This window comes from Aspergillus puulaauensis, chromosome 7 (genome assembly GCF_016861865.1).
Source record: "Aspergillus puulaauensis MK2 DNA, chromosome 7, nearly complete sequence".
Lineage (NCBI taxonomy): Eukaryota > Fungi > Ascomycota > Eurotiomycetes > Eurotiales > Aspergillaceae > Aspergillus > Aspergillus puulaauensis.
In genome coordinates, this window is record NC_054863.1 from 2,738,499 (window position 1) to 2,752,098 (window position 13,600).

The window sequence follows — 13,600 nt, forward strand, 5'->3', positions numbered from 1 at the left end:
TGCACCGTACTTCGTAGGGGTCTTGACCATCGATAATAAACTATTTGTCTCCTTTTAAGGATCCGACTCCAGTGACGGCCCGGCGGCTGAAGCCCCAACCAAGCCCCTGAGTAACAGACTGCGAACCTGAAGCATTTCTGCGTTTCGAAGACAGCAGCTCAGCAGAATCAGTTCGTTTCCGTGACTCGCGATAAAAAGGAGTCTCAACCCCTCGATGCCACGAGAGCGAGAGTAGATACAAGACCAGTCAGACCACTGTGCACCAAACAAGGACTGGGATGTAAGGCTGAGCCACTCGGCCTGACGCGTATCGCAGGAGCGATCATTTCCAGAAGAACATCGCAGCGGCGACAAGCTTGAAGCGACAATAATGGCTTGAACGGTAAACGGCCCGACTCGATCAGCCAGCTGGGATCGACATCTCCAGCAATCGTGGCTGTACTCCGTACGTACCAATGCTTGAGAGGGTCAAGCTGTGCGCTCCGCTCGCTAATTTGGTGGAACCACAGTTCAGTAAATGTTCGACGTTAAAGTAAACAACATTTCACATCAGAAGTACAGAGTAGATCACGTCAACTTGGTATCCAGACAGATGCGATCGTGGAAGAACCCCCGCCATTTTACTGGTCTTTGCTGCATGAACTCCTGAGGCTGAGGTGCTGTGGTCTCTCCCAAGACACACTACGTACTACCGTAAGGCAACAAGGCTCTAAATCACGGTTTTGTACTCCGGACGGAGAAGTACTTCTCATCCAATAAACATCGCTTGTTGTTGCCTTTGAGCTTTATTTCTATACACCATACATTCTGTCGATACCTGATAATGAATGAGTATTTCCCACGGCCCCGGCTGATGTTTGCGATGCAATGGCGTAACCACGCCCCATGATATTTCAACTGTAAGCCCCCAAACGAACAACTACTCTACAATTATCCAGGTAAAGAGATCAGGTATTGGGATAGTATTTGATATAGCATAATCCGTTTAGTGGGGGTTCAAGAATGTTGACATGGTGCATATATTTGGTGAACTGAGTATAGGAGAGTGTGCTGTTATGGATTCTTTGCTCCTTGGTTCCTGACTCGAATACGCAGCTGATATTATGGCCATTACTTGCTCATGGAACAAAAGGGAGTGGAGTGTTCATAGTCTCCGCTCTATATGCATCGGCGCACCCAGGTTGTATTGGTTGTCTGTGTTGCTGGCGGCGACTTGAGAGCCTTTTCACAGGTCAGAGTCACCCAGCATTCACGCGCAAATGCACTGATTTCCTCAGCTATCCCACTGATTTTTGAAATGTTTCTTCTTTTCGTATAGCTTCATTTGTTTTCCTTGTTTCGGCTACCAACAACCATCCATTCCTTTTGCTGTAACCGGTGATTCCACTGCTGACTGGGCCTTGTATCCAAGCCTTTGGCACGAGGCATTCATTGGATTTCTGCAGAACTGGTTCTTGCTGCTATTGCATTTTCCTTCTGAGTCGTTCATTTAGTGTTGTACTGAATTTCCCCCAGTTTCAAGCAAAGAATTGCTCGCTAGCATCCACGGTTGTCTTTCGGGACTGGCTCGCCACGATGAACGTGTCTGAATCCTCAAGCTCTGGATCTGAGCTTTCCGATGAGGATGTCCTAGGAGCCGTCGACATTCCTTTCGAATATCAGGGCAGTCCCTATACCTTGGCTGAAAAAAAGGCCTTTCAGATCATGGAGGTAGAAAGCCAGAAAATCGATGAATTGATGGCCAAATTTACCAAGGGCTTCGACCCCGGTGCTTTTGGAGGCGTTATTATGGCGTACATACCCAAGCTGACTGAGGGACTTTTCCCTGGCTCTTATGCACATCTCCTGATTCTTCTTTTCGAGACCTTTGACGTGATTCAGCACATCCAGCTGGGCCTTGAAGCCTTAATGGGAAGCCAGCACCAGGTCTCTCCCACCCACCAGCCAAGTGCGACCAACATCACTGATGAAGCTTTCTTTGCCAAGGAGATTGGCATGCTGAGAAAACTATTGGCGCCGATTCGTGAAGGAACCAGGAATTCAATCTTCTGGGTGGGTACCAGACGTGTGCATACCCCTAGGATCAGCGAGCAGCTCGAAGCGGCCATCAGAGTGATAGAAACATTCAAGGATGACCTCTGTGCGGCGCTAAAACCAGACCATGAGTGCAGTAAGTTGGTGCAAGCTACTCACCTCATCCTTGTGCTGACCTTATAAGAAACCATTTACAGTACCCTCCCGGTGTCAGTCGAACGTACTGCAATGTACAGTATGAAGCAGCTTCGTCTAGACACCTGCAGAGCCACCCTGCAATGGGACAACTTCAACGGCTCTGAGCTCGAGCTTACCTCATTCTTTTGCTTCTACAAAGAACATATCATGAAGACTGAACCCGCCAAGGCGAGAGCATCCGGGTGGCTGCCTCCTAAATCCCCTGGTACCCCTCGTCTGTCGGCTGAAGAAGCAAGCGAAGGCGATTTAGCAAGCTGGGCCTCTCACGGGGTTGAGAACGAACTCATTGATCTCATGCTTAAAATTGCTTTGTGGCTCAGCCTGGCAAGAGGTCTGCCAGCTGTTCATTTGTTCTGTGACGTCGTTAGACTCTTTGTCATGGAACAGCCGTCCAAGCCCACCACCAACGAGTATCGTCGGTTCTTATGGCATTCCATCCGCCTTCGGGCTGCCACCGGGGCCGCACTGTTGTCGCCGTCTCCTGTTGTGCCTGACAATAAGAACTTTCCCACTCGCAATGTCGATTACTTCCAGGACATCTGGAGAACGGGCCACCAACTTTCACAGGGGCTATTCGACAACACCTCTTTGCTTGCTAAACATAACGTCCCCAACTTCAAGCTTGCGAAGCCCCCTGCTGGTCGCCGTTCCGGCCATGGAGATATGCAAGTAGCCACCCAGGCCGCTGTTCCCGAAAACTTGCCTGCTCATGAAAACTTGCCCGATATCCCGTCCACTCCAGAGGAAGAACATGTTGAAGAAGAGTGAGTGTTCTATATCCTACTCTCTCCTCCATCCACAATGGGATAGCAGAGCTGATATTGTTGCTTTTTTGTTACTGCAGATCCCCCGACGACTGTGGCTTCGCGCTCTCACCCCCTGAACAGTCTCCGGTGTTTCGAACCAGAACTGTTTGATCATCAATAGACCCGCACGTCGACTGTCGCTATGATCTACGATCCCAGCAATATACAGTCGATCTACATACCGGGCCTTTGACCACTCAATATTGTGGCCTCCGGTGCCATTTAACAACCAAAACATAAAGAAAAAAAAAAAAAAAAAAAACACCAGACAGAGATAGAAAGATTTTACCTTGGGGGGTTCCTAACAGACACTCACCACCAGATAGACCCTGGACTTCAGCGTTGGTTGGTTGGTATGAGATCTCTTTTCTTTCTCTTATTCCACGTTTGTGTTATTTCCCTCTCCACTCCTCTCTTTTGACTACCCGATTGCTTTCTCGCTCTCTAGGATACTTTCCGCGAAGCAGCAGCTAGCGGATACAGTATCTCGATAGAAGTGTAGCAACCGCGCGTTGATCAAACAGAGCATCGGATCGAAGATTGGATCGCACTGCATCTACTCGGTTATTCGCCTTCGGGACCATATATGTCTTACCCATGAAAAGGAACCATAAAAAAAGCAATAGTTTTACAAGTTTGTCCCATAGCCTAGCCTAACTACGGAGTTTCTCTCCAAAACACCAGTGTTCATCCACTATTCTGCCTAATTCCTCACTCCATTTCTCTTGTTTGCTGTGGCTTCCCTATTTTTTCATGTTCTCACCTTCATGGCCTGGATCCTTCCGCCGAGACTTTAGGGTTACACAAGTGAAACAAAACAGCTGATAGTACCATCCAGATTTAGACTGTTCCTGGCAACATCCTTCACTTGTTTTGGCTGTTGCCTGCTAGGGTGACGCTGGGAGGTAGCTCTCTGCACAACAACCCTCAGTCATTTAGGTATCCACACCCGTTCTCTGTCTCAGACAAGCGTCATTGAAGACATTTAACCCAATCAGGGCCTTGATACCTGATCTAACTGCAGCTCGGAATGACACCATCTTATTGGATCCTTTGTCGCTGAATCACTGTGGGAAATGGTGGTGGCTAAGTGGTGATAGGTGAGATTGTTTCCGCCCCTGTCCGAGGCTGACCAGGAACAGAGACCTGAATGCGTTGGATTGATCAAATATCATGGATACTCCTACTGAAGATGAGTGTGGGTCAATGCACTTTCTAAATAGTCTCGTTACCAACAACATATTATTGAAATGCACTACAGAGAACAAGGATGATATCCATCTCAGGTTTATTCCTCCGCTGAATTTATAGAAATATTTTTTTATAAACCGCTAGATACTCCGTGCTACGTGAGTGAAATAGTACAAAAGAACCCGAAACAGAAGTAGAACACGGCGCTCGCTCTCTCGCTAACTATGAATTAACCATACCAAAATCCAGAAACGGATCAATCATCGTCATGTCATCAGGATTAATATTATTGGGTATCTTGGAATCAGACTCAGATATAGACGCAGTCGCAGAATCATGCATCATAATATCGGAATCAAAGTACCCCGATTCAGGAGGAAACGCCGTCAACTCCGAGCCACCATCCAGAGCAAACGGTTCTGTATTGAGATCAGGCAGCTGGTCGTGGACGGCGGCAGGCTCCGCAGGCGCGAAATTATACGGGTCACACGATGGATCATCATTGTCAAACTCCAGGCCGTAGATCCCAAAGACATCGCCCGGAACAGGTTCGGAGTCATCTCCGAGTAAGGCCCGTTGAAGGAATAGATCTCGAATGTCGTCTTCCGTGTAGTTGTGCTTACTGCCCATGTGAACCCATAAATCGTAATTGCGGCGGAAGCGATGTGCGCACGTGTCGACGAAGCAAGCAATCTGGCGACCTGTTTCGTCGGCGTAGCCCTCACCAGTGAGGGTAGCTAGTGTAGAGGAGTTGTCGATGGTGGCGGTTGGGGGATCGTGTGGTTTTTTCGTGAGGCCGAGTTTCTGACGCCGCTCGGCTTTGGAGTTCTGAAAGCCTAGATGGGCGGTGCGGATGTGTTCTTCTAGGGCTAGTTTGCTGCCGTAGCGCTTTCCGCAGCCATCGCTAGGGGACCATCCGGTGACGCGCTTAGATGTGGAGAGATCTGTTTCGCCGCAGACAAACCGCTTCTCGCCTTCGTGCACGGTGCGGACGTGCACGGTTAGGTTCCCCTTTTTCGTGAAATTGCGGTCACAACCCGGGACCGTGCAGGCAAATATTCGGCGGTCTTCGAGGCTGACGTTGCCGTGGGCCACTTCGAGATGACGTCGAAGTTCTCGTGCCGTGGAGCAGGTCACCGAGCAGTTGGGACATTGTGGGGGGTGTGCGGTGCGAATATGAGCTTGCAGAAGAGAGTATGTGGGAAAACTTATAGGAGGAAACATGGATGGCTGATCTCCTTCCTCGTTTGCGCGCTGAGAACACTCTGCGCAACTGAATCGCTTCTCTGTGTGGACTCTGCTTTCATGTGCACGGAGATGGCCTGCCGATTCGAACGCCATCGAGCATTTCTCTCCTGTTTGTGGGTCGCTATGCGAGCATTGGAATGGCTTCTGTTTCAAATGTACGGACAGGACATGTTTCTGGAGCGTCGAGTGCTTGCGAAAGGTCTCATCGCAGGGTGGATACTCGGTGCAACGGTACTTGTCTCGACCGTCATGAGCAGCTATATGTCGTCGAAGCCGAGAACCAGTCACGAAACTCTTACCACACCCGGGGCGATCACAAACATAATCTCGAACTCCGGTATGAGCGCTTTTAACGTGGTGGTTCAAATGCGAAACTCGTAGGAAGGTCTTGTCGCAGCCGTCATAGGTGCAACTGAATAATCTCTCATTGTTGTGCGAGCGCAAATGTTCCTGCAGCCGGGCCGGCCGATTGAAAGCCTTGGTGCAACCTTCGAACGGGCAGCGGTGCGTTTTCAGCTCCGATGGGTATCTCACCGAGGTTGAAGCTGTCGAGAAGGGCGTGGCTGGTGTCTCATGGAGACTGTCGCTAGAGATGCTAGCAGCGTCATCATGCGAGGAGTAATCTACATCAGAATGCGCTTCCTCATAGATTGGGTCTGATGCAAGAACGAGATTAGTTAGCTTCAGATATGCCTTCAAGATGCGATATACTAGCGTACCCGACTCATCAATAGCCGTTTGTCTGTGCAGTCGCTTAGGGCTGGGATAGTCCCCGGACGACGACCTCTTTCGGCCCATGCTCAATCGAGCACAACAATAAGCCGTGCTATGGAATTTGCGGCATGTAAAAGGCGACGAAGAGGAGCTATTCGATAAATAACAAATGCAACAACGACAGGTAAATTTCTCGAGAGGTCAAAATTTTGCCCAAAAAGTGGAAAGGGCGGTGAGGGATCTATACCAGAATAGGCTAGCGGCATCAGGAACTTTTCCGCCGCCTTTTGTGAAGTCGCGATCAACTTGTGAATGAAATCTTTGAAAGAAAGAATACCTGCTGCCACGTCTGTTCCTCACTTCTTGCCTCCCTGCTGTGCGCCAATTCCTGGAGTTTGATCAAACCTGACTTATCACAATGTCCGACTACGGCGAGAACGAAGCTGAAGAAACGTAAGAACACCATGTGTTTCTCTTTTGAATCAGGACCTGAGGGTTCAAAGATGGATTGATGACGGAGCCCATTCCGTCGCCCGCTGCTGCATCGCCTGAGAAGAATCTGGTATGCTAATATGCTCTGTACGACAGCTATGACTACGAGCCCGGTCAGGACTATGATGATATTGAGCCCGAAGATTTCCTCAACCCTGAGGACGCCGAGGGTGGCGAGAATGGCGCGGATGGTTACGACGACGGGTCCTATGCACCCGCTGTGAACGGCGACCGTGTTGTGGTTTCAGGCGACCCAAATGCAGGGTATTCGGGGAAAGTGGTCGAACAGGCGCGGGCGAAGAAGATCCCCAACGAGGAGCGCACGACAACTCCATACATGACCAAATATGAGAGGGCCCGTGTTCTGGGTACAAGAGCGTTGCAAATCAGGTTCGTTTGACATGTATACTCGAACGAAGGCCAGGAGAGTCTGAGAGTCGATGTCCCTTACTGACATTTATCAGTCTCAATGCGCCAGTGCTTGTAGACCTCGAGGGAGAGACCGATCCGCTACAGATTGCTATGAAAGAGCTGGCCCAGAAGAAGATCCCTCTTATTGTGAGGAGGTATTTGCCGGATGGAACGTAAGTAAATACCCTACTCGCATCGCCCCTTTCGTGTTTGGGTTGGTTCAGTTCGTATATTGACTCATTTGACAAAGGTATGAGGATTGGACATGCGAAGAACTACTATAATATAATGATGAGCTTGTATCTGAAAATGGGCTTCGCTTCTTGTTATTGTTTTTCTGGTCGAACTTTCCCAATTTCCGCATAGCGTTTGGAGTTTCAGGAGTAGGACATGGGCGACGGCCAATCGGTCGAGTCCTGCAAAGGGAAAATAAACAAAAACATTCAAATCTTGCTAGTAAATATTCAGAAGAAAAAAATTCAAAAGAGGAAAGTTTGTATTGAGATTTCGGATTGTATATCTATAGCGTGTAAGCTCCTGTTGTATATTAGATTCAACTCGACATGCGGCCGATATCACCTTATGGCACTAGCTGATATAGCGCCCCGGACACAAGTTACATCTCATAACAGGTTCACTGAGAGGAGGTGTGGTACAGCAGCCAGCATCTGCGATATCATGCACAGCTCGCACTTCTATCAAGGTTGCTGCCAACCATCGGAAGCCATGAGCTCTATAACTTACAAATCACTTTTTTTTTTTTCAACACATTTGACGGGTGCGCTCATAGTCACATTCGAATCAGGCTTGAAATTGCGCAGATCTTGATCGATAACCAGTTACGCATCTTAATTCCTTGGGCGTCTGATCTATATCGCCAGTCACGTGGTGCGCCGGAGTCTCGGAGATAAAAGTTCGAGATCGATCGTCGAATGCCGACCGTTTGTTGTCCAGCGTCAACTCACACTGAGGTCCTGCGGGGATACATGAACTGCCTGGGAATGTTTTCATGCCATTATTATCTTGTGAAAGAGGGCGGGGAAGCTTGTCGTCAATGAATCATCGAGTACATTGGTCAAGAACGTCCTTCTCCAGTCTCCACGGCGTATTCGTATTACTTTCTTCCCCGCTGGATAAACCGGCACGGCGTTCGCAGTTTCGCACTAATCCATCATCCATTCCACTTCTAATTTTTGGTCCAGATTCCTTATGCAGGTCAAAGAACGCATTATTCATCTTCGGCAACGCTAGCGGGCGTCTCACTGGCACTTGATGGACAAATTTTTTTTTACTTCTCGGCTTTGCGTCTCCAGAGAAGTGCCGATGAGTGTCAGCTGGCTAAGATGTTGACATTGCCCAGACATGAGAACATGAATCATACGAAGTTCTAAACTGGAATTCCCGGAGAGGGTTTCAACTCCGAGCGCACAGAGCGGTCCTTGGTCCATATATCTGATGGAACATGCCGCGGTCGAATCCGACTTGAAAGTCAAGACGAATCAGACCTTAGATGGACCTTTGTTCAGCCCATGGGTAGTGGATCTTCCCCCCGGCGGTGGCCTCCTATACTCGAGCTTAGCCTGAGAGTGGGCCCCGCACGCCAGATAATTAAGTAAATTTACAAGGATCGCCTCGAATCATGAAAGAGCCTTCTGGATCTATAAATTTCGTCGGCCCTCCGCTTTGACTCGCCTCGTCTTATCGAGTTTTGAGCGGCACCTATCACCGCTCACTGAGGCTCTTCGACGGTGATTTCAAGCGCACTCGCTCCAAGATACCTACCGCTGGATCCTTCGCACTTTATTCGCCGTGTCGCAAACTATATCCTCCAGGGTGGAAATGGGCGCAGATGTTGGCGCACAAGAGAAGACAGTGAACGCTTTGGAAGGTGGTCAAGATGGCGAAACTCCTACTCCAGCGCCGGCTCGACCAGCTGAGGAGAAGCCAGAGCCGACATTTGATACTGGTTTAACAGCCTGGCTGCAAGTTGTGGGTTCCTTTTTCCTCTTCTTCAACTCATGGTGCGTCTCGGGTCCCGTAACATCTAACCCCAAAAAATACCCGACACTAACCGTTGTATAGGGGTGTGGTGAACACATGGGGTGTTTATCAGACATATTATGAGCAGACTATCCTATCCGATATGCCGTCGTCAACTATAGCGTGGGTTGGCTCACTGCAGTCCTTCCTTCTCATGCTGTTCGGTGTCGTCACAGGCCCCCTTTTTGATGCTGGATATTTCCGTGCGCTTATCGGGTTCAGTACCATCATGTTACCATTTTCCCTAATGATGGTTAGCATTTCATCACAGTACTGGCATTTTATCTTGGCCCAGGGAATCTGTACTGGTTTATCCTGCGGATGCCTATTTGTCCCAGCAGTTGCGATCTTGCCTCAATACTTCAAGGCGAAGAGAGGGCTTGCGAACGGTATTGCAGCCTCTGGAAGCAGTATCGGCGGAGTTATATACCCGATCATGTTCAACCAATTGCAGAAGAGGGTCGGCTTTCACTGGGCGACCCGCGCAATAGGCTTCCTCGCATTCGGGACGTGCCTCATCTCATTCTCTATCATGCGCATGCGTTTCTACCCAACGGAGAAGCGTAGGCTGCTCCAGCTCGGCGCTTTCAAAGAGCCTCTTTTCGTGCTCTTCTCCATCGGCATGTTCATGGGGTTCCTCGGCTTCTACAACTTCCTCTTCTACGTCCAATCCTATGCTATCGATACCGGTATAGTGGACAGCAATCTAGGTTTCTACCTTCTTTCGATGCTCAACGCAGGATCCACCTTCGGGCGAATCATGCCCAACTTCATTGCCGACCACACAGGCCCACTAAACATGCTCGCCCCGGCCGCTTGCATTACTGCCATCCTCTCGTTTGTCTGGATTGGCGTCCACACCGTCCCTGGGATTATCGTCTTGTCCGTCATGTACGGAATTTTCTCCGGCGGTTTCGTCTCACTACCACCCGTGGTGATGGCTTCATTAACCAAGGACATGCGAGAGCTCGGAACCCGCATGGGCATGGTCTTTGCGATTACATCCATCGCATTGTTGATCGGAACCCCGATTGGAGGTGCAATTTTGAGCCATTCACATAGCTACTTGGGCGTCCAACTGTTTACGGGGTGCGCGTTGAGTGTGGCGGTTGCTATATTTGCAGCAGTCAGGTTTTCTCGCACAGGCCCGAAACTTGTCGTTCAGGCCTGAGGTTATTCCGGTGGCAGCCACAGGATTATATTTCGTTGGAGTGTTTCCACTTGCTTGCAGCATATATTCTCAATCTCAAGCATTTGGTCGGCAATCCCACGATCCATTTTTCGATGTGGCGTATGATACCACGAATCACGAAGCGTGGGCTTATTTTTGAAGAGCAACGCAGAACCCAGTTCGGTATTAAAAGTGCATTATACAGCGAGCCATAAATAGACACTATAGGTCATATAAGCATCGGACATAGCAGCTATTAATCAGCAAACATCTTATACATCTTGCCGTGTCTCTCTAAATAAATGCTAAAACAATAAATTTGGATATCAACTGCCAGAAAAAACAACTGGCAAACAGGGAAGACGCAAATCCCAAACACCAGAATGCTAAAACACTTCGAGCCGAAGCTAAGAAACATGCTCTGGACTAACAGGGAAATCTTCCCCATTCTCTCGAATATGCTCCAATTTCTTATCTCGGCTACACGGCTTCCGCATATCGTACGCATCCTCTCCCGTCTCTGACATCCCCGTCGGATCATCACTGTAGTAATTGATGACACGCCGGAATACCGAGTACCTAGTCGTAAAAGGAATAATATCAGTATAGCACCTCACAAATGAAATCAAATGGCAGAAACGTACCCCATTCCCTTATACATATCCACTGCAACTTTATTCCCTGCCCGCACGTATAGATCCACAAACCAAGCATTGTTGATATCCGACCCCTGTTCTAGGCGCTCCGTGAGACGGCGCGCATGGCCAAGACGCCGCCATGCAGGTGCAACTGTCAGAACCGTGATATGGCCGTGCCATGGCGTGTAGTGTTCTGAATGTTTCATGGAGGGGTGTTGTTCTTCGAGCTTGCCCATTACTGCGGAGTGGGTTTGGTATTAGCAGTTGTTTGAAGACGATCGTGTTCCGATTTTCAAACGATAGGACTCCACGTACTATACCCGGCAATTCCCTCCCTGCGGTCCTGTACGCTACTGAAGAGGGATGGCCATCGCATCAAATAGTTCAAGTAGAAGCCCAGATCGTAGTTTTCGGTTAGGGGATCGAGATTCGTCAGGTTAAGAGAGAAGAGGTCCGTTGGGGACATTCGGCGAATTGATGACATGGTTCCGGGTGGTCAAGGCAGCAATTGAGCCGTCGTGGTTGCTAGATAATGTTTCATAAAGTTGAAGCGGGGAAAAAAGTGTCGAAATGAGGGACTTACTCGATTGGGGTTTCGGCGGTCACGGGAAATCCACGCCCGCTGATCAAATCAACTCCTCCCATGACTGTTTTACGCACTCTCTGGATCTAAAGCTATTGACAAACTGCTGTATGCTGGTAAGTGTTGTTAATTTTTCTCCTCACTTCGTGTTTGACTCCTGACTTTGTTTGTGTGTTTCAGAGATTCCGTGGCTGTCCCCCGTTTGCAACCCCCCAGCGAGCCCCTGTCACCGTCTATTTACGACCTGTGAGACACGATTGAAGATCCCCTCCAAACAGTTACCGACCGAACAATACAGACAAATACAAACAAAGCGGCTTAGAAATAATCGCTGTACAAAGCCAGATAGAGAGCTTAGTTCTGGGTCGTCGGGAGGGCTTATAACCTCACTCACCCAGCATGCCGTCCAACCCACCTTCACCCTTAAGGTTATCTCACCGCCACAGTCGCAGTCGGTCATCAAACATGGACACGGATTCTATGTCGCCTGAAGGTTATGCGCCAAACGGTTACGGTTCAAACTCCCCCAGGTCGCCTCTCAGTCCACGCTTATCCGGCCCACCTTCCCCTGTTACCCCCCGTCAACAATACGCGCAAAGCATCAACGGATCCGCCAGAATGTCCGGAGACTTTGGAGCAACCACGGAAGCAAGTGGTGGCCTAGGAAACCTTGCGGATGAGCTGGCCGATGCTTGGGAAGAGGAAGAGAGTGGCTATGGATACGCTTCCGGACAAGAGGCTGCACCATCTGATTCACAACCGTTGGAACCCATCAGAACGAGGACACCTTCGCCGAGTTATTCTTCCGGTCGTGGTTCATTGCAACCTCCCAGGCCAAAAGCGCGAACCGGGAACAACCGACACCGCAGATACGAATCGCAGTATGATGGCTCAGACTATGGAAACGACTCGGATTTCGAGGAAGTTGCGGATATGTCGCCTGCGCTGGAGAGCCAGATTGCGGAGATTGAAAGCCTTGCTCGTCGGGGGCTAGAAAATAATGGGAGTGAGAATGACCATGTCATTGACCGTGCGGTTACAGCGCTCCAAGATCTGGGAGCGCAGAGTGGGATTGAAAATAATGCTATGAGGTATGCCCTTTTTTTTTTGACATGTTTGTGTCCCGCTTTGAGGAATTCCTGCTGATAATCTATCTAGACTCATTACCGCACACTCGTCAATCACATCGTACCTTACTCACCAAACTCGCACCGTCCAAAACCTCACCCACCCTCTTCTTTTCGCTCCATTCCCGCTCCTCTCTGAAGAAACCATCGACGCTCTTATCCCTCTAATCGATGAGGGTCTCCTACCCAACCTCCCATACCCTTTCCCAGAGCAACAACATCACAACTCACCACCAAGTACCTCACAATCCTCAACCGCCAATCCCCTCACTTCCCTCCAGACTCTAATCTCACAAACCTCCGACATAACGCTCTCCCTCCGCGGCCTGAGCGACACGCTCTATGAATCCCGCCAGCTCACTTCAACCGCCTCTCGGCGGCTCCGTTCTGCCCGGGAACTCGTCGCAGACCTTCGCCGCGAGGAAGAAGGTCGTGAGGAAGGGACCCGGTGGATCGAAAAGGGTGACTGGGATCGCCGGTTGAAGGAGCGCGAAGCTGGCCGCGAATGCGGAGATGTTGTCAGTGGCTTCGAGGCTGTCTGCGGAGAATGGAGGGAGAAGCTCTTCGGCGCTGCTGCCAGCACAGAGGCCGTTGCGGCTTAGGCGGAAGTTTCTCTCTTTATATTTCCCCTATAAAGTTCCGTATCTGACGATATCACACAAGTGCCTCAAGATTTCCTTTTTTATTTGTCATCATTTCAACACGAAGAATATCCCCCAATTTGCATCCAACCAAACCATATTTTGCTCATTTATGGCCGGCTTTCTTTTCTGCTTTTCTACCTGTATATAGATCTCTTTTGCATCTGATTGATCTCATTGGTCTGTCTACCTATCTATCTTTCTCCCCATGCATGACATGGCTGTCATGTCGTTCTTTGACCCACGGACTATCTATTTCTTTACATATCTCTAGATTGTCTTTCCTTACATTTTTCTTTTCTAAGT

At 49.4% G+C, this 13,600-nt stretch overlaps 6 protein-coding genes across 6 annotated transcripts; 4 read left to right on the forward strand and 2 right to left on the reverse strand.

The window, feature by feature from the left end:
• Positions 1–1,575: 1,575 nt before the first annotated feature.
• APUU_71038S (uncharacterized protein) lies at positions 1,576–3,149 on the forward strand (the record flags this gene model as incomplete). Its single annotated transcript, XM_041695977.1, has 3 exons — positions 1,576–2,170; positions 2,219–2,996; positions 3,077–3,149. 3 exons carry the CDS (start codon positions 1,576–1,578, stop codon positions 3,147–3,149), a joined length of 1,446 nt encoding a protein of 481 aa, XP_041561654.1.
• Positions 3,150–4,451: 1,302 nt separating this feature from the next.
• Positions 4,452–6,275, reverse strand: PZF1 (strongly-conserved Zn-finger binding protein (TFIIIA); the record flags this gene model as incomplete). Its single annotated transcript, XM_041695978.1, has 2 exons — positions 4,452–6,133; positions 6,197–6,275. 2 exons carry the CDS (start codon positions 6,273–6,275, stop codon positions 4,452–4,454), a joined length of 1,761 nt encoding a protein of 586 aa, XP_041561655.1.
• Positions 6,276–6,609: 334 nt separating this feature from the next.
• On the forward strand, positions 6,610–7,378 carry RPB6 (DNA-directed RNA polymerase core subunit RPO26; the record flags this gene model as incomplete). Its single annotated transcript, XM_041695980.1, has 4 exons — positions 6,610–6,644; positions 6,780–7,073; positions 7,148–7,267; positions 7,345–7,378. 4 exons carry the CDS (start codon positions 6,610–6,612, stop codon positions 7,376–7,378), a joined length of 483 nt encoding a protein of 160 aa, XP_041561656.1.
• A 1,555-nt stretch (positions 7,379–8,933) lies between these two features.
• Positions 8,934–10,305, forward strand: APUU_71041S (MCT family MFS transporter; the record flags this gene model as incomplete). The annotated part of the gene is made up of 2 exons (XM_041695981.1): positions 8,934–9,115; positions 9,177–10,305. 2 exons carry the CDS (start codon positions 8,934–8,936, stop codon positions 10,303–10,305), a joined length of 1,311 nt encoding a protein of 436 aa, XP_041561657.1.
• Positions 10,306–10,712: 407 nt separating this feature from the next.
• APUU_71042A (peptide alpha-N-acetyltransferase complex B subunit NAT3) lies at positions 10,713–11,427 on the reverse strand (the record flags this gene model as incomplete). Its single annotated transcript, XM_041695982.1, has 3 exons — positions 10,713–10,884; positions 10,950–11,181; positions 11,259–11,427. The coding sequence occupies 3 exons, from the start codon at positions 11,425–11,427 to the stop codon at positions 10,713–10,715; spliced, it is 573 nt and encodes a 190-aa protein (XP_041561658.1).
• Positions 11,428–11,925: 498 nt separating this feature from the next.
• Positions 11,926–13,255, forward strand: APUU_71043S (uncharacterized protein; the record flags this gene model as incomplete). Its single annotated transcript, XM_041695983.1, has 2 exons — positions 11,926–12,617; positions 12,685–13,255. 2 exons carry the CDS (start codon positions 11,926–11,928, stop codon positions 13,253–13,255), a joined length of 1,263 nt encoding a protein of 420 aa, XP_041561659.1.
• Positions 13,256–13,600: the final 345 nt, after the last annotated feature.